At 31.0% G+C, this 26,593-nt stretch overlaps 1 protein-coding gene across 1 annotated transcript in view; it reads right to left on the bottom strand.

Annotated features, from left to right (window-relative positions):
- The window catches only part of LOC107439832 (1-phosphatidylinositol 4,5-bisphosphate phosphodiesterase epsilon-1), a 232,922-nt gene that overhangs the window by 108,273 nt on the left and 98,056 nt on the right, over positions 1-26,593 (bottom strand). Inside the window, exons 6-10 of the mRNA XM_087155060.1 lie at positions 23,350-23,636; positions 18,546-18,693; positions 15,501-15,741; positions 1,626-1,732; positions 1,518-1,542 (exon numbers count right to left, since the gene is read on the bottom strand). Coding sequence (XP_087011186.1) covers positions 1,518-1,542; positions 1,626-1,732; positions 15,501-15,741; positions 18,546-18,693; positions 23,350-23,636 — 808 coding nt within the window. The remainder of the gene's footprint in view (positions 1-1,517; positions 1,543-1,625; positions 1,733-15,500; positions 15,742-18,545; positions 18,694-23,349; positions 23,637-26,593) is intronic.

The following is a 26,593-nucleotide window of genomic DNA, read 5'->3' as shown; positions in this document are numbered from 1 at the left end:
TACAGATTACATTTTAAATTTAGAAATCTGACACAAATCTTAATTTCTTTGAATATATATATTTCCCTCCGATGAATTTAGGGAATTGGACGCTTTGGACCCTAAAAACATGGAAATTGGTAACTGCATTTTGTGAAATTAGTACACAATAGTTTATACTTATGAGCATTCGACAGATTGAGCAACTTAATGTGCATTCTATGGCAATCGAATTGTAATTTGGAGAACGATTTTGCTGCAATTTAGAAAATAAGTACATTATAGGCTGCTCATAAGAGTGATCGAAATATATAGCTGCAGTATAGCTTTCAATTATAGTATACTTCATCATTGGAACTATTCAAGAGGATCAAAACAGTTTTTCATGCAAGTATACATTTTTTTAATCTAAACGCGAATTTATACAAAGAATTTTTTTAGTTAGTTATTTATTATTATTAAATATAATTGCTGTCGAAAGAATTTGAGAGTAAGGGACACACATTTTTATTTTAAACTGAAGAAATTAAAATTAAAAGAAAATAAAAATGTAAACTAAATTAGCCGAAAATTTTTAAATAGCAAAATTCAAAGATAGCCGGTATTTTTAAAATTTTAACTAACTTTAAAATAAAAATAAAATTTTAACAAAAAACCAATAAAGCACTTAATCGATATTATTAAAAAAAATTAATCGAAAGCAACCTTACTCAAAGAGTAATAATAATTTCCCAACGGAAAGTGATCATTAGCATAATCAATCAAATCTTCCATTGGATTCCCATTTTAAGCAAAAAAACACAAAAATTTAGTTAGATTATTAAGATTGAAAAATTAATAACTAAACCAGCAGATGGACAAATCCTTTTTTTTTTTTTTTTTTTTTTTGGTTTTGGGGTGGCTATACAATGTTGACGAAGCCAGGACCCCGCAATCCCCAGATCAAAGATATTTTAAAGTTTCGCTATTGTTTGTCTACGGCAAGAACTCCCCCCGTCCACAAAGTCTGAGGCAAGAATACAAGAATGGAAACAAGAATAGTGAGGGAAGGTATCCTCTCTTCACTCTAGACAGATGAAAAAGATTCAGTTTCTTTCGCTGACGTGAATTGAAAACTGTCCTAGACAGTGACCCCTCACCCCTACTTTAAATAGTTATACCTCATTATAGTCACCGTTACAGGTTCAGACGAGATATAACCATTTAAAGTAGGGGTCATTGATTAGGAAAGGTTTCGGCTCGGATCAGCGAAGGACTTCAGTCTGCTATGTTAGCCCTAGAGTTCCTCTTTCATATAATGTTTTTTATTTTTATTTTTACAATGAACTATTTTGAGCTAATTTTTCCAATACGAGACTGAAATTCCTCATTTTATACTCCGTCACTTTATACTTTCATTCTGATTTTATAAATGATATATAACAATCATTTGAGGTCCTTGATTCCGACCTTAACGAAATTCAACAATCATTTTAAGTATAGTTTCAAATATTATTTATTGAATAAATTTAAAAAAAAAATAACAAAATGAAACTTACTATGGGAGTGATCTTTTTGTGAAATCTGAAAAAGAAATTTCAAATAGATTTTTGCTATTCAAATAATAATTGTATGCAATGAAAAAAAAATAATAATTGTATGCATACTTTGAGTATCCAGAGCATGATGTTTTCTAATGAAGTAGACTCAGTTGTATCTTTTGCTATAGTTGTTTGCTCAATATATTCAATATCTGGATCTTTCACTTCATTCTCTATGTTGATTAAAATTATTTTTGAAAATAATAGTTGGATAAATAAATATATAATAATGCTAAATAAATGCATTGTTATAACATTAGATATGATTCATAAAATATATATTTTAATATGTATTAGTAGCCGGAGTTATTAAATTAATGTTTAGTTACATGAAATAAAAATAAATTAACCTTATTAATGTAATAAAAAGGTTTTTATATTAATTCAATTAATATTTAGTAATATGTTTTAAAAATAAATTAAAATATATTTAAATATTAAATTATTATTTTTATATTATTAGATACGATTCGTATCTAATGTTAAAAAAATGACAGTTTATTATTTAAATATATTTTAATTTATTTTTAAATCATATTACCAAAGATTAATTTTATTAATGGTAATACCTCTTTATTATTTATATTCACTAATTTAAATTACTATAATTTATAAATCAACATTTGTTCTGCTTCATAAATACTTATAGACCTAATTATTTTCCTTTTTTCCGAAATTTAAAATTTATATTTCTTACATTCAAATATAGATGACACCACTGATTCTCTACCGAACATAACCATAGCCCCCGAGAATCAAGGCTTCTCAGTAGGTTTGTGACGTCATCATCGGAACTGTTATCGAACCATATGATAACGCGGTATTCAGATTTGCATTAAGAGAAAACTTTAAAAAATAGTTCAAATTTTTGAGCGACGTAAAATATTTTTGCTTTAACTAATTTAATAGCACTTAAATACTTTTAAGGGGTGAATTTTTAGCTTTTTATTAGAATAAATCAATGTTATTTATCACGTTATAACTCAATAACATGAACATGTAGGAGGACTCTTAGATGCTTTTTATGATGCAATATATGTGTATTTCATAATAGAAAATGATTTAATAAGAATTTTTTTTCTTTTAATTCTAAATCTTGATTCATCATAACTATTTTTAACATCAAAAGAATAAAGCTTGTTTAAGTATATAATATATTATTTTCTAATATGTAATCAAATATTAGATTTAATCATACATTTGAAAATAAGAAATGATACATGTTAATGCGGAAACGAATAAGAGACAAATAAAAATATGTTATATCATTGCAGAAAAGAATCAAATAAAGAAATTATAATTTATTGGCACATTCATAACATTTTTATTTTAGAATAGGTTGTAAAGAATTCATTCAGAATCGCATGATATACATTTAAAGTCAAAGCGGAAATAATCTAAACACAAACACTGCAATTATTTACAAATAAACAACGCATATAATATTAAAATAGGACAAAAAAATTTAGCTCAGTAATAATTATAAAGTAATAATAATAAATAAATTATAAGTAATTTTGCAAAGTATTTCGATCTTTAAGATTGTAAAACTTTAAAATTGTATTCATAAATTTCATAAATAAATGCACCTTTTATTTTTTGCTGATTATTATAAAAAAGTAAAATACTTCCAAATCTTAAATTTTCTAACATATTAATTTATTGATGTCAATCTTTCTTATAAAATTTGTTAAAAAAAATATCCCAAAATAGAGATTTCTCTGGAAAATTATAAGTATAATATTCTGGGGCAGAAATTGCTCCAGAATAAGAAATTGCTCTGGTTTAATAATTAAAAAAATTACGCACTGCAAAAGACAAGAAAATATTGATATTTTTTTATGAACTAAATTTGAAATTGCCGACAAGTTTTTGTTAAATCGTAATTTAAAAAAAAATTAAGATAGAAACAATATAAAAGCATTTAAAGTCATTTTTCCTTTTACTCAATAAATTACATCTCATTAATTAATATAATTTACATAAGATACATTTGAAGGAATATGCAAGCATATGTATAAACTTACATTATTTTTTAAAGCTTGTTTGCTTAAACTCTTTCAGATTTAAATGGGAATAAAATGAGAATGGCATATTTAGTCTGCTCAAAATTTATTCACCTTCTCATTTGCACCTTAAATGCTTTGATAGTCCTTGGGGAGCAATGTAAAGTCAATACTTAAGTGTCAAATGAAGTAAAATTGCAATTTTTAAACAATTTGTTTCATTGACTAATGTATAGTTTCATTTGATGCAGAGTCAATGTCTTACTTGTTTCAATAGAAATATCAGATAAGTAAATTGATAAAAGTACAAATTTGCACTTCTTATTCCTAAAACTCTTATAACTCCAATAATCCGATCGTCTCGAAATCAGTCTCATTCAATACAACGGCATTACTTGCTTGTCTGGAAAAAATTCAATTCTCCCCCATTTTCCTCAAAAGTCGTGCTCAGGGGATAGAGCGTTTCGAATCCCAACGATGGCTGGTAGATCCGCTTCCGGCTTGCACTGATCACAGTGCTGACTTGAAATATCCTCAGTGGTAGAAGGATCATGGGTAAGAGTCTCCTAGCCGTCAGGCTAAACGTAGAAGGTTCTCGTGGTCTTCCTCTTCATGTAACGCAAATGCGGGTTAGTTCCATCAAAAAGTCCTCCACGAAGGCAAATTTCTCCCAATACATGATCCAGGAGTTCCCTTGTCTTCGGGATGGGGTTCAAAAATACAAGTCTACGTAGTTGAACATTAGTATTCGGAAACCCAAATATTGGGTCCGCTGCTCAACGACGGTTAAAAAAGTTTTTTTTAAAAAAAAAGAAAGAAAAAAGAATGAAACAGATAAGCGTATAGAGGAGAGGTGAGGAGTTTTCAGCTATCTTCTATAATAATATAACTAAGCTTTTCATAAAAAAAATCTTGAGTTTATACTTTCCAAAGAAAAAAAAAAGTCGAATTTTAGTGGACAACTAGTTTTCAACTAATAGCGCAGCAGATAGAAATGCTATAAAATACTGTCTTAAAAAAGGCTTGAAAATCAGAAATTTGAGAATTTCGAAATCTTTTAATGAATGACATTATAAAACTTTCAAAATGTCCACTATCAGTTGTAAAACCAACAACAATTGGACAACTGAGCAAAAGAATACACAAATACTCTCGATCAGAATTCAGCTATCATAAACGCTTCATGAAATCAATCCAGTCAAAACAAAATGAAAAAAAATAGGTCACAGCGCCTTCTTTCAGAAAATTTTCGAACTAAAAGCTGGAATTCTAAATGGGAAAATGTATGGCTCATCACATGCATTTATTGCAAAATTTGTTTTCTTAGGAAATCTTACCTTGATTCTTATCGTTATCTAGTTATAATTTTTGAAAATCTTAATTTAATTTAGGACACCCTGTATTGAATAAATATGTTTCAGATATTTATAAAAATGAGTAAAATTTATATTAAAGTGCATCTTTCATTCACGTCTCTTAGACGATATAAAAGAATTTTATCTGAAATGATTTCAACAAAGAATATATTTTGTGTAGCATAAAATAACGTGGATAAATCTGTCTATTTATGTACTTTCAGTTGTGTTTTATTCACATTTTTTTAACGTTCTTTTATTTTGAAAAAAAATATTTACAAATTTCGGGAAAAGATTTTATCTACTTTATGAAAAATTGTATGATGGAAACGTGTATTAGTTAAACATACTAAAGGATTTGTTGGGAGGCGAATTTCAGTAAAATTGTAACTATTTTTTTTTTTATAAAGCGTTCATTTTTCGAAAGGCTGCGATTCGCGAAAATTTTTTAAAATGTAATTTTTTTTTTTACTTAAATTTTTCATTAACATTTTTACGGCATTTTTTTTCAAGCTTTAAAATAACTCCCGTATAATTGATGAAATATTTCAGAGAATCGATCAATAACAAAATCGCAAGAAAATAGTTCAGAGATAATCCAAATTCTATTAAGTTAGGTGGTCAAGTGCAATAAGAATGCAAAAAGGACCTTAACTAGAGAATTTACCGAAACGAGGGGGTGACACTGGCTTTTGCTTTTGTCAATGAAATTTCGAAATACTCACAGTGGAATGATCGCTGTTCCCATTAGAGCATCGAAATTAAGCATCACTAGCAAAGGACAGTGAGCGAGTGGGTGATCACTTTAATTAGTCTGCGTAGGGACCGAGGGTGAGCGGTATTCGTCCTCGTAAAACTGTTCTACTGTAAAGTGATCGACTTTGCGCGCAGGTCGTCTTTCTACCAAAGCAGAGGCGCCATCCCCTCTGAAAAGAATCGAAATTGCAATGGGAAGTCTTCGGAACATATCAGGGATGTTTCCCAGATCGTCGCCAATAGCCCATTGTGCAGCTCTAGAGCGACGTAAATAAAAGTACCTACTTAGCCCATAAATGAAATAATATTTTCTTTGATCATTTACACCTGGGAAAATAAAAAAGGAATATATTTTCAAGAATTTTTCTGATAAAAAACTGATAGATAACTCTTTTTTTTTTTTAACTAGTTTTTTTAGAATATACTCTAACCGTATTCATGAGTATTTAAGCAACAACACAGTTTATTCCTGAAAAAGTTGCGTTGCTTTCAAATTTTACAGCACAAATTTTACGATTCTGGATCAGGCAAAATTGTTAAAAGGCGGAGAAATTGAAATTTTTACTATAAAATTCCTGACAATTCGCAATCAGCTGTTTTAATGCTTTAAATTAAATTCGAATAAAATATTAAAGAAAACACTGTATATCAATTTTAAATCTTAACAAAGCAACGCTATTTTTTCTTCTACGTGCCAACCAACAGTCACTATGTAGCAAAAAAAAGCAATTTTTTTGGTTCTTCGATTAAGAATGTGTTTTAAAAGGATTTTAACCATCAGAATATATAAACTAATAAAACATGTAAATAATCTGATACTTATGTATTTATGTTTATAAATGAGAGCAAAAATAAGTTAATTTCTGCCGTAATTGAGGAATTTAGTATCGCAGAAAAATATTTGCAGAAATTGGAGACTATGTGCTTTCTTTGTATCTGAAAAAAAAGTACTACTGTTTTAAGCACAATATTAAATTGTTTGTAAATAGGTTTAATTATTTAAAGGGTAAATAAAGGGCTGCTATTGAATAAAAAAACATTGAAACTTTACTTCAAGGAGTACGTGCTAATTTAATTCTAGTTTTCACGTAGTCTTTAGAAATTTGTCCATTTTAAGAGTCAGGCTAACCTTTTGCTCACGGCGTTTAGCCTGATGAAGTTATTCTAGTCCATTTATAGTACCAACCGTTAGCAAAGGTTTAAACATTTGTTTCAAAATTTAATTTTCACTTCTTGTCGTACAGAGCACAATCGTTGGTTCACGCTTAGAGTGAATATCGTATAATATTATAGTTTTTAAGAAGCATTATCTAAAACTTTTAAACTAAATTGTGTAAAAGGGCAATTACAAATAAAATTAAATAAAGCGCATAAAATTAAAACATAAACACATAAGATTAAAACCAAAACATATAAAATTAAACATCACGCATAAAGTTAAAAAAAAATAATAATAACTTGCCTAATTTGGTTTAGAAGTGTTTCGAATTTATTATAATAATAATATAATTATGAATTCACCCATTTTAGAAGAATTATATTCATTTGAATAAACATCAGCTTATGAGACCGTGAGCCAGTCCGAGTGTCGCGGGTTCAGTCTTCCGGGCAGTCGGGCATGCAGTTCCTTCTCCGCCCATTCACCTCAGCCCTTATCAGGGCTCTTCGAACCGGAAATGGGGGAAGCGGCCGAGCCACGTTCATGAGTTGCGGGACTATCCGGCACCCTTGCGGCATCGACAGGGACGCCGGAGCCGCACGGGCGGCCTGGGAGTGTCCAATAAGGTTAGGAATGGCAATGAATATAGCTTCACTCTTAAGAACAAGCTAGGATTAGACGAAGAAGTCAACGGATCAACCTAGACGAAGGTATGTCAAGATCAGGATGCTAATGGAAACAGATAACTCAGTGGAAAACATCCACAAAAAGAGAAAGGCATCACCCGAAAAACTAAATGCTACAAGCAAAACGTACGTTACATTTACACCTGAGGACATGGACGATCACGTGGAAACTGCCACAAATGAAACATTTTTCCAGTCTACAAAGAAAAATGTAAAACATCCTCCAATAATTATTTGACTATAAGGCCTTCTACGAATATGCCAAAGAAAATAACATTACTGATGACTATACAGCAAAAAAGTCGTATGCTAAGTTTACTATTAAACCTAGGACGGAAATAGCTCATAAAACTATTCAGAATCGGACCTCTATGTAACGAAGTCGCTAAATCCCGATAATAAGTTCGTTATATGGAAAATTCGTTAAGTAGAAAATCCTCTTTTGAAATACTTAAACAACACAAAACAGGTTTTAAATTCAAAAACACCAGACATAACTAAAATAGCAATTGATGCACCTTTATCTTGTTAACTAGTATCTACTATTTATTTTATAAATCTTAACCATAAAAGAAATCTGCATTGAAAGCAAGAATAGAGCAAAATATTATCCAGTGTTACACTATCATGCTACATACATTTTCAACTAAAAAAAAAACAAAATTTATGTATAAAATTAAAGCCGCATTCATTTTCTGTATAAAATTATAACTGTAAAGTAATTTTAAACATACATAACCACATGCTTTCTTAAGTTTAATTGTTACTGATAAAATCCGTTACTTTTGTATGAGTTTTTTGTTTGAAATGTAAACAGAAAGGGAAAGGAATTTCACCTCTTTCTCTAAAAGTGAAGTGGCTTCAGAAATCAATTTAAGGTCATTTTCCCCATAAAATGCGTAAACAAGTTTGAAATGTTCCGAAATATTTTGGAAAATAGGGAAAGTGGATCTCAAAGAAAATTTCGTTCAATAGAAAATTGACTTCGCTATTTGCAAGTTATTTTACAAAGAAATTTCCAAAATGTTCTTGGTTCCTGTAAAAAATTCTCAAAATTGAGAAATTCGCAAAATGGAAGTTCGTTAAATAGAAGTCCAACAAGATAAGGAAATAGGCTTCTATATCTATTCACTCCCCTCCGAACGCCACCTTAGAGAGATTATAAGATATGTTCCATTAATTTTCTCTGATGAAGATGTACATAAAATTTTGTTAGAAAAATTCCCTCAAGTTATCAAAGTCAGAAGAATGACGGTAAAACAATGAAGCTTTATCTTTGTCTGGTGACGCTGAAAAGAGAGGCTAATTACAAGGATATATACATCCTTGGACACCTGACCAATGCACCTGTCTGATTCGAGAACTACAAAAATAGATGAGGCACAGTGGCCCATTGTCAAAATTTCTTTCACTCGGCCTCAGCTTGCCATCTCCCAACGAGAAGCATTAAGTGAGGCAAAGATCAACTGGATAAGTTCTTAGACGCACTGGAAGATTCTATGTAAAATCTTAATAATAAGGCGACACTCTATAGCTTTATTGTTTTGACGCTGCTGCTGAAACCGGATTATACTAGTTTATGTTTGAGTATCAATTGGTTAGTATTGTAATGCAATACGTTAAAAATAAATACAAATAAGAGGTAAATAAAAAAAATCTCCTACAAAAACCCATTACATGTTTGTTTAAATGTAAAAGTATATTGCCCATAAACTCGCGCAAAATATGCAATTAAGATACAAACTGTGGCGGTACTGCCATTTTCGTAAAAAGAAGTCTCGGCATCACGTTTTACAGCTCCACTTCTAGAGATGGAAGAGTTGTCCATTCCATTATACCGGAACGATAAGAATTTCATTAAATTTACAGCTATATGCAATAAACCTGGAAATAAATCAAAATTCCTGAAAATACGAACTGTTATCTCAATGTTAAAAATACCATATGGAGAGTGAACAACAAGAATGAAAGCATCCAACTGAACCCGCTTATTTTCCCTTTCATCGCCATGTCTTTCTAATAAACATCTCACTCTGACTGATCCTTTCAAATTCTCTCACCAAAACGAAGTAATCAATAGTTCAAAAAAGTACCTTGTAGTACAAGAATAGTGAAAAGGAACATCCAGAATGAAGCCACAACAATCACTAATAATACTATCACAAACTCCCTAAAGACATGAAAGAGAAAAATCTGCTACAAAAACTGCATCGTTAGGAAGCAGAGGCAAAAATATAGAAATCTTGCAGATAAAAGAGAGTTTGACAAGCTCACCAAAGAAATAAAAAACTTGTGCGAAAATTTTCGAAGTGAAAGCTGGTATAATAAAGTCTCCAACCTAAATATAAGTGACCAGGCAATATGGAAAATGACAAAATAACTAAAATCAACCAAAGCTATTAAAAAACCTATTATCTACAACAATAAAAATGTATACAGCGATGACGAGAAAATCAACATCTTTGCCGATACTATCGAAAAACAGTTTTTCTTAAATACCTTTCCAAGTAACAAGCAACAAGAAGACCGAGTCAACTTAGCTTATAACAATTATTTCAATAGCAATAGCAGTCGAAATCCCACTAACCAAGTAAATCCCGATGAGATCAGCAATATCATCAAGATACTAAATAACAGAACATCCCCAGGCCAAGACAATATTAATCACAAAATGATAAAATACCTTCCAATGAATTATATCAGTGACATTATAGTAATTTATAACGTATGCCTAAATCACAACTACTATCCTAGCAATTGGAAAAACGCCATTATAATGCTGTTTCCAACGCCAGGAAAGGACTCTAGACACCCGTAGAACTTTCAACCCATATGCCTCCTACCTGCTTTAGGCAAAATGCTAGAAGTCATCATCCTTACCAAGCTCGAACAATTACTTACCTTCATACCAAAGCTAGGAAAGGACTCTAGACACCCGGAGATTTTTCGACCCAGAAGCTTCTTGCCTACTTTAGGCAAAATGCTAGAAAGAATCATCCTTACCAGGCTCGAACCTATACTTACCTTTATACCAAAGCCAGGAAAAGACTCTAGACACCCGGAGAACTTTTGACCCATAAGCCTCCTACCTACTTTAGGCAAAATGCTAGAAAAAATCATTCTTACCAGGCTCGAACCCTTACTTACCCTTATAAAAAAGGAACAATATGGATATAGGAAGAAACTCCACAACGAAACAGCTCATACACCTCATCGACTTTATTAGTGATGGGATCTTCAAAAGAGAAACCACCGCCCTGCTCATGCTAGACGTGGCCAAAGCCTTTGACCAAGGCTGACATAGTGCCTTCATAACTAAATTAATTAATCAAAACCTCCCTTTCAATATTCAAAGTTATAGATTCGTACTGAAACATTAGAACATTTTAAATCCGCCTAAACGACCACCTCTCTGATAAAAGAAATATACATGCAGAAGTCCTGCAAGGTACTATATTGAGACCAATACTCTACCTCAGTGTTTCCCAAACTTATGGCCTTTGTGTACCCTTTCTAAATTTTTTGTAACGCTGTGTACCACCAATAAAAAAATGAATGCATTTTTTACTAGAAAAAAAATTGCACAAAAGTTAAAAATCCCAACTGACTGTTGACACCACTAATTATTAATTGTCAAATCTGGAAAAAAAATTAGCCTATAGAAAAATACGTAATCGTAAATTTTCATGGCTAGCTTTGTTTTTAAGTAAAATTTGTTGAAATTCTTGTTTGTTGCAAGATATTTCGCATAAGAGCACGTACCCCCGCTAAACTGGGGGTACGCGTACCACACTTTGGGAAACACTGCTCTACCTAATCTTTACAAGCGATTTCCCATCCTGCAACAGTCAAAGAAACTATCTTATTGCCTATTATGCAGATGATACAGCTATAGCTATCAGATCTCTAAATGCAAAAATCTTGCTGTGAATAATATCTATAACCTTATGACGGAATCCTGGTGTGCCGATACTAAAATATTACTTAATGCAGACAAATCAGAGCTGACTCTGATTCGTGGTAAAAAGAGGAACAGAGGTATCAAGGATAATGTGATAGTATTTAATCAAGTTATCCCACTAGTTAACCAAGCAGACTATCATAAAACGATAGACTTACTTGGAACCTCAAAGTTAAAAAAAAAGTCATAAATAAGGAGTATGCAGCTTACAGTTAAGGCCAATAATAAATTCTTCATCACATTTAGCTTCAAATCTTGACGTATGCATACCCAGCCTGGGGATGCGTTAAGCAAACGCAAATAAAGAAGTGGAAACAATACAAAATAAACTCCGAAGTCGCTTTACAGAGGCTCCTCTATTATCTACCAGATAAAGCCATTAGGAAAGATTTTAACACGAATACATCAATAAATTAAATGCCTCATTTTTCAGTAAAGTCAAAGATTCTGCTCAAGCTGGCATCCAATTATTAAAGATTTACTCCTTGATATCCGAGACCATAATCCCATTCCTCTTCTTAGATGGAATTCCTTCCAAACATTATAAGTAATCTACCTTTCACTGACTCGGGAGTATTCCATCCCTAACTTTTTAATAATTCAGATCACCAAATACTTATCCGATATGCTTCTTTTCCTGCTATGGATGCGACATGCGATCCTATTCTGGAGCTTTTCGCTCCACAAATTTAGATTAAAGCCCGACTCTAAGTCTATTAGAGCTTCTACTCCGGAATAACCTACTAACGACAGCACTTCAGTTGCCCAAGGGCTCCGTAGCTTCACTCATCTTAATTCTATCAGATAACATATTTTTAACTATTAATTCCTTAAAATGTCTTAGTTCAAGAGGATCTTCCGTAGATAGAAATTTATAATAATGATATCAAAATAAATAAAATAGAGACAATTATTGGAACCTATAAAAGATAAATTGACATTGATAAAGATATTTCGTGACAAATGAGAGACAGTTAGCGATTACGATATTTTTTTATTCAAATTATGCAACTTAAGAAATAAAATAAATTCCGGTCGTATTTCACACATTAGCGCTCGAATTTGAACATTGAAGTCACGAAATTTTTTTTCGCATTATAAAAGAAGGTAGGCGTGTACGTCGCACTAGAGCTGCACAATGGGCTATTGGCAACGGTCTGGGAAACATCCCGGAGGATGATCCGAAGACATGCCATCGCAATTTTGATCCTTTGCAGAGGGGATGGCTCTCCTGCTTTGGCAGCTCGAATACCTGTGCGTGAAGTCGAGAACTTTATGGTAAAACAGTTATAAGAGGACCGGTACCGGGCACCCGAGGTCCCTACGCAGGCTGATCAAAGTCGTCATCCACCCGCTTACTGACCTTTAATTCGATTACGATGCTTTACTTCGGAGTTCCAGTAGGAACCGTGTCTTTACGATTAGTTCACTGCGGGACCATTATAAAAGAAATTATATGTTTACATTTAAACTAAGTGAATATTAGCTTTCACTTTAAATTAAAAAAGAAAAATGTGTGCATAATTTTTTACAGTTATATAAGTTATTATAATAAATATTTTACTGTGAATACAAATAATTTGCTCAACTAAGAAAAATGTGAATAATAAAGTTATGTTGAGCCATAATGGCTCAGGGGATAGAACATTCTCCTTCCAATGTGGTAAACCGGGTTCGAATCCCCAGCGATGGCTGGCGAAAACGAATCTGCATCCGGCTTGCACCGACCACAGTGCTGACGTGAAATATCCTTAGTGGTAGACGAATCATGGGTTAGAGTCCCTTTGCCGTTAGGTTAACCGTGGTTGGTTCTCATCGTCTTCCTCTCCACATAAATGCGGGTTAGTTCCATCCTCCACGAAGGAAAATTTCTCCCAACCCTTGATCCCTTGTCTTCTGAATTGGGGTCAAAATGACAAGGCTACGGAGTTGAACATTAGTAGTCCCAAAAATTGGGTCGGCGGTTCAACGATGGTTTTAAAATTAAATTAAGTCACGTTTGATAAAAAAAAAACCGTCTGTTCTGAATGGATGTAGAAATCTGAAAACTTTCTACCCACAATAAATATTTTTTACACACCAATGATATAGACCGTGATGAATGAAAGGAATGATAATAGAATTTCATTATTATTCTTCAAAAATTAATAACCACATATTTACAATTCCAAATCTTTATATTAATTATCTATCTCAATGATCCCTCATCATATAGTTTTGCTCTCTTCATTTTTATCATAGAGGCCATAATCATAATATCATAAAATAATTATACTATCAGTTTTTAATCTTTTTTCTTTAGATGAATGGAGAAGCATGCGTTTAATTTCTCTCTTTAAAATCATATTTCTTTCCAGAAAATAAAATTGAAAATATTAAGTTTTTTAATCCATAAAAATATGAAGTTTTTAAATGTAAAGTTTTCTACGAATTCACTATACGACAGAAAGAGCGTTAGCTTTACCAATTCAAAAAATTTTTACACACATTCTCACAATTCAGAAAGTTATTTAATTTTCGCACACATTCTCGCAAAGTTATTTTTCAGTTAGTGCGAAATCATGAAGCATTTTTCTATGTTATGTAAATTTTATTTAGAAACTTCACATATCGGATAAAGAGGGTACGTAAAAAAGTGATTCTACGAATATTAGTCATCTATTAAAAGTCGATACACAAACATGGTGCACATATTAATTATTAGAATCATAAGAATTTGTTAAACATTTGACAATATTAGTGTTATTTTGCTTTCGCTTTCAAAACAAAAATTTTGCATCTAACTGGAAATTGACATAATTCCATGCGCTGTAATTTTGATGACTATCCCATGAATTTTTTTGACACACTCTCTAGATCAATAAAAAAAATTTCTAGAGAGAAAATTTCAAAATAGAGTGTCACAACATATTTTATAGTCAGCTCAATGTTCCAAAATGTTCATTGAGGGACAGTTTTCAGGTTCTTTTTTTTCCTTTTTTGTCGAAACTTGATTTTTCTACTCTCTATGAAATTTGTGAATTTTTGTAAATGTGTAAATTTTTTTCCTACAATTTGAAGGGAAATGTAAATAATTAATAAATAATTATAGAATTTAAGGAAAAGTTTAGTGTAAGCAGCTCACTTAAACTTTTGATGTTATACCATGAATTATGAATCAAATTATATTTTTTTTATGTTTTCTATCAAAATATAAAGTTAAAGTTTGTTGCAAATTATTGCTAAAAAATTGCTGTAAGTTACAGCAATGAATTAATTTTTTTGAGAAAAACCTATAAAGAGTCCGCTGTAGCCTTAAGTAATCAAAAACAGTATTTTTTAATTTTACTTTCTTGTCCATGATGATCTAAATAAAAAATAATATTTTTAAAAATCACGTTTTTGTAGTGGAGAATAATAACTGAAAAATAAAAATTTGAAAAACGAAAAACGCGGGGAGCATGAAATACACAACAGTAATGTTATATTAGTGTGCGTATGTGTGCTCATGAGAATATGTGAATGTATGTCTGTAATTGCAATTGTATCGGTATGTGGAATATGTTTGTGGATGTGTATGTGGAATATATGCATGGGTATGTGGCTGTGCATGTGTATGAGTAAGAAAATGTGTATATGTACTGTTATGTATTTCATGCGCCCCACGTTTTTCGTTTTTCAAATTTTTATTTTTTAATTAATATTCTCCATTACAAAAACGTGGTTTTTAAAAATATTTTCTATTTTGATTTTTTTTTCTTCTTTTTTTGTACTCACTTCCAAAATCTCAATTTTTTTCCCTCACTGTACACAAAACCTTTCAACTAATTTGAAATAATCGAATCTACAAACAAAAGACAATCGCGAAAATATAAATTTTTCTTTAATTTTATTTTACTTTGTATGTCTTCTTTCTCTTCATTTTCATCCAAATCTGAAGAATGTGCTAAATTTGAAGTCTGTAGCTAGTTCGATTATAAAATTCCACCCGAACAGACATACACGAAGGCAATTAAATATAAAATAAGGAAATACTTACCTAATAATTGAAAAAGATTATTTCTTATATGACTATCTTGATCTAAATAGACTAAAATCCTTGTTGCATGATGTTTAACATAACGAGCATAAAGAAATGGTTGACCTTCATGAAACCATTCATCAGATGGTAATATTAACTGCGTCAAGTTTTCAATTAAATCACACTCCAAGAGATCTTTATGGAAATCTGGATTCATGCATAAAATAGCTAATGCTTGAAGGGCGAGGCACAAAAGTTCCTGAAATAATATCACTAATTAATATCATATTTGATTAACACCATAACCGCTCAAATGAAGAACTTTTGCATCGAAAATGCAATTATCATCGTATCGTTTTTGTGACTAACAATTATATTCTATTATTCTTTTTTTGTTTCGAATAATACTTGTCATATACCTATTTCTACCACAATCCTTCGTTTGACCGGGAAAACAAATTATTTCTTTATAAGGTTATCGGATCAAAAATTACGATGTAATGCGTGTTCAACGTATTGCATTCAATGAGTTACGCATTTCTGCAAAGACATGAGTAGTTAGTTCAATCAGAATAACTGCGAACTCAAACTTCAAGAAAGTACCTAAAATTTTAGATTGGCATTTTTGTGTAAGAAAAAGTGACAAAAACTAAATGTTTTGGTAAGTAGCTTATGTTTTATTTTGATAGCTTTACTACATTTCTAACTAATCGTTAGTTTTTACCCAGAAAAATGTCGAAACAATCAAGACGACACAAGTTCTTAGAAGAAATAATATTAATTATAAGAATAATTATAATTCTTATATATTCTTATAATTATAAGAATAATTATAATAATTATAGAAATAATAACAATTAGAAGAAAAATGTACAATATAAACACCCTGTATACCTAAAAAAAACGTTGAGCAATGAAATAAAAATTCTTATTCTTTGTGTTTGTAATACATAAAAATTGGCAATATACAATTTTAATTAATTATAATAAAGTTTTTTTAGTTTATTTCCTTCCTAACATCCGTATTTCACACATTCAATCAAGAAACATGAAGTCCGGTTATTTGATTAAGTGTTGGTATGTTTAGTGTTAATTAAATACGTTTCCTAGTACTTCTATTCTATTCAAATATTCAATATTTTTTTAAATTACGGAGAAGCATTCCGCTTCTCAAAAACTAGTTATAAAGCCAGTATGAGATTGAAACGATGCATGGTTTTAACTACCTTGGAACTTTGGTTAACTCGAAAAGCAATATTCAAAATTACAATTCGTTGTCCAAAAAAAAAAAACGGTTTTTGGACTTTATTGAGATTTTATCATTAAAAAAAAATTCTAATCTATAAAACTCTTATTAGGCCAATCCTACTGTATGGCTCAAAAACATGGCCTCTAACTAAAAATCGTTAAAATCATTACAACAAAAGTTCTCATTAGCATTCCAAACGATCTGCAATGGATCAGGGGATAGAGCCTTCCAATGAGGTGAAACGGGCTCGAATCCCACCAATGGCTGGTCAATACGGCTTGCAACGACCACATGAAATATCCTCAGTGGTTCATGGGTTAGAGTCCCCTTGCCGTGAGGCTAACCGTGGGAGGCTTTCGTGGTCTTCCTCTCCATGCAACGCAGGTTAGTTTCATCAAAAAATCCTCCACGAAGACAAATCTCTACTAATGCTTAATCCAGGAGTTCCGTTGTCTTCTGGATTGGGTTCAAAGTTACAAGGCTACGGAGTTGAACATTAGTAGTCGTAAAACCGAAGTTGGGTCGGCTATTCAGCAACGGTTATAAAATAAATTCTAAACGGTTTCAAAGGAAATGGCCTTTACCTAAAACTGTTTATAAAGCTTTTAAAGATTCCGATATTTTCCCCCAAAAATTAAACGTATAAACTGGACTGTTGATATTGTTGTAATCGACAAAACAAATCCAGGAAAGAAAAATTTTGTACACACACGCGAAAGCCAAAAAAGAACTACTAATTTCACTAGCCAAAACAGAAGGAGGCCTGAACAACAATGACTTGATTCTGTGGAATCAGATTTTAGAGTGATCTGGGAAAAAGACTGATAGTACAGGTCAAAAAATAACTTGTCTTGGCGAAATCTTCCAAATAGAGCCTTTGCCGACCCTGGACTATTATGCCAAAAATGATGAGTTTCAAGTCAATGAAAGTTTTCCTTTGAATCAACAAATCTAATTTTTGAATACATAATCAATAAACTCCCGGGTCAAAAAGTCTTGCCGCTCTAGCAAACTCTCGGTAGCGTAGCGAATACGAAATCCCAGCAAATCCCAGATGTTTTCCCTAAAAATCCATAAAAAGTTAACACATTTTTTGTAACTACATATTGTTTTTTAATCATTTTTGTATTTCTTTTTATTGATCATTTATTTAAATAATATGTAATAAAAGGGAGCAGCTTGATAAAATTAGTTAAAATTGTTTACAGTGCGGATATAGTGAACTCCCGGTTATAATGAACCAAAATTTCGGTCCCTTGTATGTTCACTATAACGGGGTTTGACTGATAAAAATAATAAACATAATCAGTCGATTCCCCTTTACATTCCCATACTGATACTAATACATTAATCCCTGTAACACTCCATTTACACGAGGATTAAAAACAGACGCCAACAAACAGTCTTCTGACGTCACAAGCTTGTTAGAAAAAAAAAGACTGAAAAAAGGTATATCAAACTTACATCATTTCTGAAGTTACGAATCCCACTTTTCAAGGTTAGCCTGACTCTGATTCTTCACCCGATAATGCTTACTTGAAATCAAGCTAGGACACGAAAAATCAGGTTTTCGTTCCTCTTGTGACGTCATGCGCCTGATGTTGGCCTCGTGTAAATGAGAAGTAAAAGAACTTATTGCTTGATACAGAAAAACGCTACAGTTTAAAAAAATTTTTAAATGCTACAATTGTTCTCATCAAAGATAAAACTCGCAAGGTAGAGTTTAAAAATTGTGTTCTTTTCATTTAGTATTGAAGCATTTAAAAAGGAAAAACCGAAATGAATGAAATTCTAGACAAGTTTTAAATACTCACTGGATCCAAAGTGGCTTCAGTTGCAGAGACTAGAATTTTGAGGTTTGCTTCTTCCATTAGTTTTTTCTGCACAGACTCGAGATGACAACAATATAGCAATGCTCTTCCACTTAAAATCTGTAGACAATGATAGTGACATGGTCGGGATCTATGGAATTATTCAAAACAATTTTAAAACTGTTTTTAAAAAAAAAAGAATTACTATTTATACAAAACAGAATACTTCAAATTCTTGTTTGATTTAATGGTTTGCTTTTTTTTATTTTTAAGATACCCTAATGAAGGTATTTTTCTTTATTTCTCTAGTTTGATTCGTCTCCGTTTGGGAGCAAAAAATAAGGTGGAAGTGCACTAATTTTAAAATAGGATGACTGCAAAAACATGGAATTGAGACCATTTCTTAAGTGTTAAGTTTAAAAATTTTAAGTTAGGTTTCAAGTATTTTATGGGTGGCCATTAAGTGAACTATTCAAATAGTTTATATGAGCTATGAAAAAAAAAAGATCAGTTTTATTAATATGGTACATAAATCTTCAAGAAAATTTCATTTTTCAAGATACAAACAGACGAGTTCGAAAATAAGCTGTTATTTCAGTTTACGATAACCACATGAAATAAATGTTTTCTCATAATTTTTTATAAAACAATTTCTTATGAGTTCTCATTTTCTGGCCATGGTTAATGGTTGTTATTTAAGAAACTTTTCCGAAAAACATTTTTCTTATCTTTTCAGAACCCGCATAGTATGTAAACATTTTGTTAAATTATTTCGAAAGTAAAAATATCGTTTAAAAAAGATCGTTTTAAAAACACTACATCAACTAGAGCAGAGTTGAGTAGCACGCAATGGATACGAATATTAAAAATTCATTCGAAAACTCGACTTCCATGTAAGACATGGAAAGTTTTCATCCCCATGTAACGCAAACGAGAGTTCCTCAAAATGACCTTCATAAAGCCAGTTTGTCGAAATCCTTGTCTATTAGATTGTTTGGGAACAGAATCTCAGAAATTGTAGTTGTGGAATTACCGCAACGTCAGTTAACTGAAAAGTTTATTTAATTTAGCTTCAGTTTATTTAATTTAGCGTCAGAGATAAATGAAAAGTTTATTTAATTTAGCTTCAGTTGTTAACTTCGCACTAGAGCTTCACTAATGGCAGTTGTTAACTTCGCACTAGAGCTTCACTAATGGGTGACGACCTCATGCTTAATGATGATCAAAAAGTCTTACAAAATTATTAAAAGTTTTGCATTGTTAGGTATACAATTTTTTACATCATTTTAAAGTGTTTAATTTTGCATTGCAAAATGCAGAATTTGAGCGAAATCGATTGAATAGTTTCTGAGAAATCTAGTTTTGAAATATAGTTTTAAAATATAAATATTATAATAATCAAGTCGTATATTTAAAATTCAATTTCTCAGAAACAATTCTACCGATTTCTCTCACGTTTTGTATTCTGCCATGTAAAATTGGATACTTTAAAATGAAGAAGTAAATTGTACGCATTATACAATTCAAAACTCTTTCGGCTATTGTTAAATAAAATAATAAAAAATAGTAAATATTTATTGAAATTTATTTTTTGCATGAAATTATCTTTGGATAAACGAGTTTCATAATTTTTGAAAGAGTTTTCATTTCGTGTTAAAAGTTCTCGATGTATGGCGAAATACGCAAAAATTAAAATAGACATTAAGGGGTCCAAAATCCTGATCTCTCCTGATCAAACTATGGCGATCATATTTCCCAGATAACGGTTACCTCCTATATTTCGGGGTCAAAAATCCGAATCCCTCGAAAAAGAGGTATGTTTATTTAGAGCAAAGTACGTTGTTGTGTATGATTACGTAACTTAAAATATCGTCTGCACTAATTAATTAGCATATTCGAGGTCGCCCCTTAAGATTGAGTGACGATCCGGTCATTAGATCAAAAGTTATTCAGGGTGGTCTGTTCATTTATTTATTTTGGCGCTCTGGGCATAAGTTAGTTTTCTTCCGTCAGTATGCATTATGTCATTAATTATTTGAAACCAATAACAACTCTAATGTGGTTGTTAAAAATTATTAAAAAACATAAAACCTCTATTAAATACATTGAAAAAATTGTTTTATTTGACTGAATACAAATTAATAAATAAAAAAAAATGCCGGGGAAAGTGGGGTGAGACCGGGTAATTAAGATTCGAAGGCCTGTTGGAACAAAACTGTTCAACCCTAGGAACTGTCAGATTTAATCGCGACATTAATTGTTTAGTGGTGTAAAGTATATCATTCCTGAAAAGTTATTGAGGAACTACTTTTTTTTCAAAAAAGAATTTTTCTGGAAAAAGTCAAATCGCCGGTCAGACTGGGTACACATATCAACATTATGGAAAATTTTAATTTACTACTTAAGAAAATTATGCATGTGATTTATATGTGATATAGTCAAGGTTGAACTGAAGGAGGAGGAGAGAGGGGGGCTCAGGAATGCTGAGGGCTCAACCAAAATTCCTTACTGAAAATACAATACTTATTAATTAGTTTCGGGATATACCAAACTGCAAAAGATATGTAAAATTTATGTATTGAAACTCATATAGTTGTGTTTTTATATTATACTAGTAAGATTATATTTAACTTCAAAATTTTGTTTCATTTGCTCTAATTTAATAAGATGTGTGTGTAATCCATTACTTTTTTTTGTGAATGTAAAAAATTATGCTATTGCATTTAAAATTTTATTTTTGCAATAAAAAACCATTTTCTAACTTTTATAATAATATAAAGAACAAAATAAAACAGTAAAAAAAATGTCAATTTTGATCCATATTTCTGGAATATATGTCACTGTTAAGGGTACTTAACGTTTTACAATTGAGTAAACAAAAATATTGTTCAAATTTTCTGTAAAGCATATTTTGACCATTATATCTTTTGTAACTTCTCACAAGCATAACTTACCACATTTTAAAATTTTGGAAATTTATTGAATTATTCAAAAAGAAAGGAGAAAAAATCTGAAACTTTTAAAAAATCAATATTAATAAATAGTAAATTATCTTTAGATTCATAAATTCCAAAACTAAGTTGGAAAGTCAATTAAAAAGATATACAATTTATTTAATGCATCATTTGTAATAGGTTTCTACTTTATGAATATTCTCTATGAAATCTTCTTGTATTAAGAGGCTTATATATGTTGTAATTCACTAATTCATGGATTTCTAATTTATGAATATTCTCTAAAGAATTTTCTTGTATTGAAAGGCTTATATAAGTTGGAATTCACGTGTGAGGTATGTGACTCTTTTCTTATAATGATTTTATGCATTTTTAATGTTTTATACAAACACATTTTTTAAATTTTTTATTTTATTTAGTATGTCACATTATTAGATGTAATTTTGAATAAAATTCTCTTAATTGTTAATCGTACATGAAACATAGAAATATATTATTTATAAATAAAATTTGCTTAGTAATATTAATATTTTCCTACGATTCAGAATATTTTCATCGGATATAAGTCGGAATCGACGTCTCAGGAAAAGGTGGAAAATATCGGAACAGTTATCGCCCCTTCTTGCTTGGAATTTAAGACTATCTGAGATACTTTTTTTAAGAGAAAAGTAATGGGTTTTTTAAAATTATTTTTACAGTTATACAATTTAATAAATATACAAAAAAATTACCCAAAAATTTTCTATGAGTTATTTAAAAACGAGTTAAAATGCATATGATTTCAAAGAAATTTTAATTTTTGATTTAAACGAAAATAGAATGATATCATATTATTAAAGTTTAATTTATTTTTACTAGTTTTACAAAGCTTGTTTTATTTTTCATACTTTAAAATTTTATTATATTATGATGATCAAGTTTACTGATCGTAAAAAAAAATGCAGATTTCTTTTCTTTATTATTTTCTAAAAAATATGTTTATCTAAATTCTTCGGAGTACATATAGTCCAAATTTTATGCAGTTTTTGTTTCTAGTTTTTTCAGATGTTATAGTTAGAAAAACACAAAGAAAACATTTTTCAAGAAAAAGAGCATTTAAATTTTCCGTATTCCGCTGGTGCAAGAAATTAAGAGAATTTGCAGACTTGGTCGATTATCTCAAAAACAACTCGACCGATTTTAACGAAATTTGATCTGTACATACATTGATACAATACAAAACAAATAACCATTCAACAATTGTAATACATGCGTATGATCGTGCGTAACACTCGTTGGAGTCGGAAGGTATGAAACAGCGGTTGCAGAATAAACAAAACAGCGTGATATACATGCCTTGATATGATTCATACTTGCCTATGATTTCATACTTGAAATAAGGCAGTTTTTAATTTCCTTTGGCAATTTGCCTGACTTGTCCTGGGGCAATTTCATACCTTCCGACTCCAACGAGTGTTACTCACGATCATGCGCGTGTATTACAATTATTGACTGGTTATTTGTTTTGTATTGTATCAATGTATGTACAGATCAAATTTTATTAAAATTGGTCCAGTAGTTCTAGAGATCATCGACCAAGTCTGCAAATTCTCTTAATTTCTTCCAACAGTGTATTTAAAACTCAGTGCAGCAAGTCTTATCTCGCTTATCCGAATTGAGATAATTAGTTCACCATTTGAACGCTCAGCATTATATGAATAAGAAAACAAATCTTAATTATTTTCTGTCCTTAAATTTTTCACTCAAACAGACATCTCATGAAATGCGTACGGAATGCGCATTGCGAGGCATTTTCTAAATAAGCAACAATATCAAAATAATTAGTAAATGCTCGCCACTGCAATAGAAATTACCTTTTGTATGGAGAACAATTTCTTTTTTGTCTTTTGTGTAAAGTAATTCCATTATTCAAGGTATTTAGTAGTAAGGTGACGCATGATCCCGATAAGACATTTTCAATTCCATCTTGTTCATTTCCTAAAGACAGTTTATATTCTATACAAATATCAATTAATTTATTCATGACTAGTAATCCTGAGAATTGCATTGACTGAGCACCACGAAGACAACCGATAGAAATACGAAGTACCATGCATAAAATTTGAGAATTTCTGCTTTTCTTGATGCTTTCATGAGTTGTCTAAAAAAGAAAAATATCGTTAAATATTTTATGAAACACATTCAATCACGTACACAATGTCCAAACACTGAATAAAAAAACTTCTCGGAGTACACTGTAAAAAAAGAATTTAATAAATCTTTAACCAGTATTTGGTGCAAAGTTTCTCACTATCCCAAAGTTTTGTTCATGAAAGATCATTTTATTTTAGTTACACCATAAATTGTGAAGTATGATCGAGAAATATTTCCACGGTGCAACTGACTGCACTAAAATTTGGTAAAAGACTTGAAACTTTGACGGTGACTATAAACTAAACGATATTTGTTTACAACTTGTTTTCTTTGCAACTCCGTCTTGGTGTATCGAGACGACTCATTCAATTTGTTTCAAATATCAACTCATTTAGGTAGGTAAATGTCTTATTTGCATTAATTAGAAGTCATTCCTTTTATGTTGCCTTTTTAAATTTGATTGGGTGTATAAAAATGGTTAGGGGAATGTCATAAAATTACCTACTTATGGTAAATAGTTTTGTTACGGTAAATAGCAAACTTGGCCTGCATTTAAACGCTTTAAAAATAATAAATAATGATGAAACCTTTCTTTGCTTTTATAAAAGGAAGAAAAAAAAGAAAGAATGAAAATAGGTGTTTTGTTTCAGCAAAACACCTACTTTTGGTGAAATCTTCTACTGATATTTGGAGCTAGTAAAAATACCAAAATATGGTAAAACTGAGCTCCATTTCATGTAGCCAGCAAATGAAAACTAATTTTTGGTGCAACGTGGCTTGGAATTTTTAACAGTGTAGGTGGGCTCTATGGATATACTTGATTGGATTCCTTGTCTTATCTAGATTACAGCATGAAATAGTCCCTTTAAAACTATTGAATACTTTGAGTGTTGGTGATAATCGACTAATGCTTTGTTTTATTATATATTTAACTAATTTAATTGTTCAAAAAGTAATGAAATAAATCCAGATAAAAAAAAAACTATTTCCTCTCTAAAATAATAGTTTACATCCCCTGGTTAAATCCTATACTGTAAAAAATTCTGATTAAAATTACGTTAAAAAGTACTGGCCTATTCAACTCAGCATTCGTAAAAATCCATTTTACCGTAAAATTTAATATCATATTTTTTACAGTAATATTTATTTAATTTTTAACAGTGTACAGTGATTTGTCAGATTTTGATAGCACTTGTCCTTTTTATTCTGTGTGTTGCAATGAAGAAGTTGATTCATTATAGTACTAAAAATATTTTGTGTTTATTCATCATTTTTCTTCATTTTAAATGCAATATCCTTACATCTGTTGGTGCAATTCATTTGAAATCTGTTCTATACACATAAGTCAAGAGAACAGATTATGCGCCATCTTATTATACCATTATTTTACATTTTGAAACTGAATTTTTTTTCTTTAATGATTTACTTGATTTTAATTTTAGATATTTACTCAAATTAGTAGCAGCATTAACAGCAAATTAATATTATAAAGAAATAATATAATTAGAAGGAAAATACGAAGTCTGTTTGTAGCTTACACATGATGGGATACTGCTTTATTGCCTCCATATTATCTATTCACTTTTGTCATTTAAATGGGGAGATTAAACCCTGGTGGACAAGAATCAATGAAAAGCATTTTTTTTTAAAATTAAACTGTTTTCATTTTATCAAAAAAATGGCCAAAATTGGAGAAGAAATGGTAGTCAGAGAGGGCTGATAAATTACAAAGAATGCTCCGATTCTTCTGCCACAGTTCTTTGTGAAATGCGTCGTCTAGTATTGGCTTGCATTAACATGTTCAAGCCGGGGTGACCCACCGGTGGGTCACGCTAGATTTTCTCATCTTGGCGGCTCACCGGAGTAAAAACTGGTAACAAATGAATTTCATTTTTTAGCTTTTTTCCGGGAATAATAAAAATCCATAACTACCAATTGTTTTCAACGGATGCAATTTTTATATTGAATTGCTTCTTCGCCGTGATAAGTGAATTGTTATTGTTGAGAATAGATTAACTCCTCCCGAATATTATCTAATATTGAGATAGTTCTTCTACCAGTATTTTCACTTTTCACGGCGTGAACGTGTTAAGGTAGGAGTCAATCTGTTTATCAATATGGTCCTTCAAGTTTTTACATCAATTCGTCCAGTTTGTTGTAATTTCTACTATGATCGATGATTCAGGATTTATAAAGTTGATAGCCAAACAAAAAATAAATTTCTTTTGATGCATATTTCTCTTTGTATTGTGTTTTAATGATTATTCTTTGTCTGACTAATCATACAATCAACAAACACTAAAATTTAATGCACTATTAAAGTTTTTTTCAGTCTGCAATTCAACGTATGAACTTTATAGTACACTGTTAAAAATTCCGAACCCCGTTGCTTCAAAAATTAGTATTAGTTGCTGGCTACATACAATGGAGCTTAATTTTAACATATTTTATTATTTTTACTGACTCGAAATATCAGTAGAAGATTGCACCAAAAGTAGGTGTTTTGTTTCTTCAAACAAAACTATTTACCGTAAAAAGTTACTTTATATAGAACGGCATTATTTTTATCAAACTGGACAAACAATCAGTGGCTGAAAAGGGACAGCCCTCTTAGTTTGATGGAGAGACAGGGCCTGACTGACATTGATGTCGAGTCATGCCCTCTTTTTAATCTATTGACACCTAATACTTCTCTTACTAATGTAGTTTTTAAAGATGACTTAAATATCGATTCTACCAAGCAAATTGAACATCCGGAGTTGCTACGTCAGCTGGCTCTAGAAGTAATCAATAACATCCCTCCCGGAGCCTTGGTCGTCTATACGGACGGAAGCAAGTCTGATTCCGGTAGAACGAGCAGTGGTGTTTTTACGTGAACAGGCGAAGGAGAGCTCAACCGCCGACTTAGAAACCTGGACCATGCCTCGGTCTTTCGATCAGAGTTAATTGCCATAAATGAGGCCT

This window comes from Parasteatoda tepidariorum, chromosome 11 (genome assembly GCF_982258835.1).
Source record: "Parasteatoda tepidariorum strain Cologne lab strain chromosome 11, Ptep-v5.0, whole genome shotgun sequence".
Classification (NCBI taxonomy): Eukaryota; Metazoa; Arthropoda; class Arachnida; order Araneae; family Theridiidae; genus Parasteatoda; species Parasteatoda tepidariorum.
Note: the sequence above shows the minus strand (reverse complement) of the source record. Positions and strands in the feature narration are given on the sequence as shown.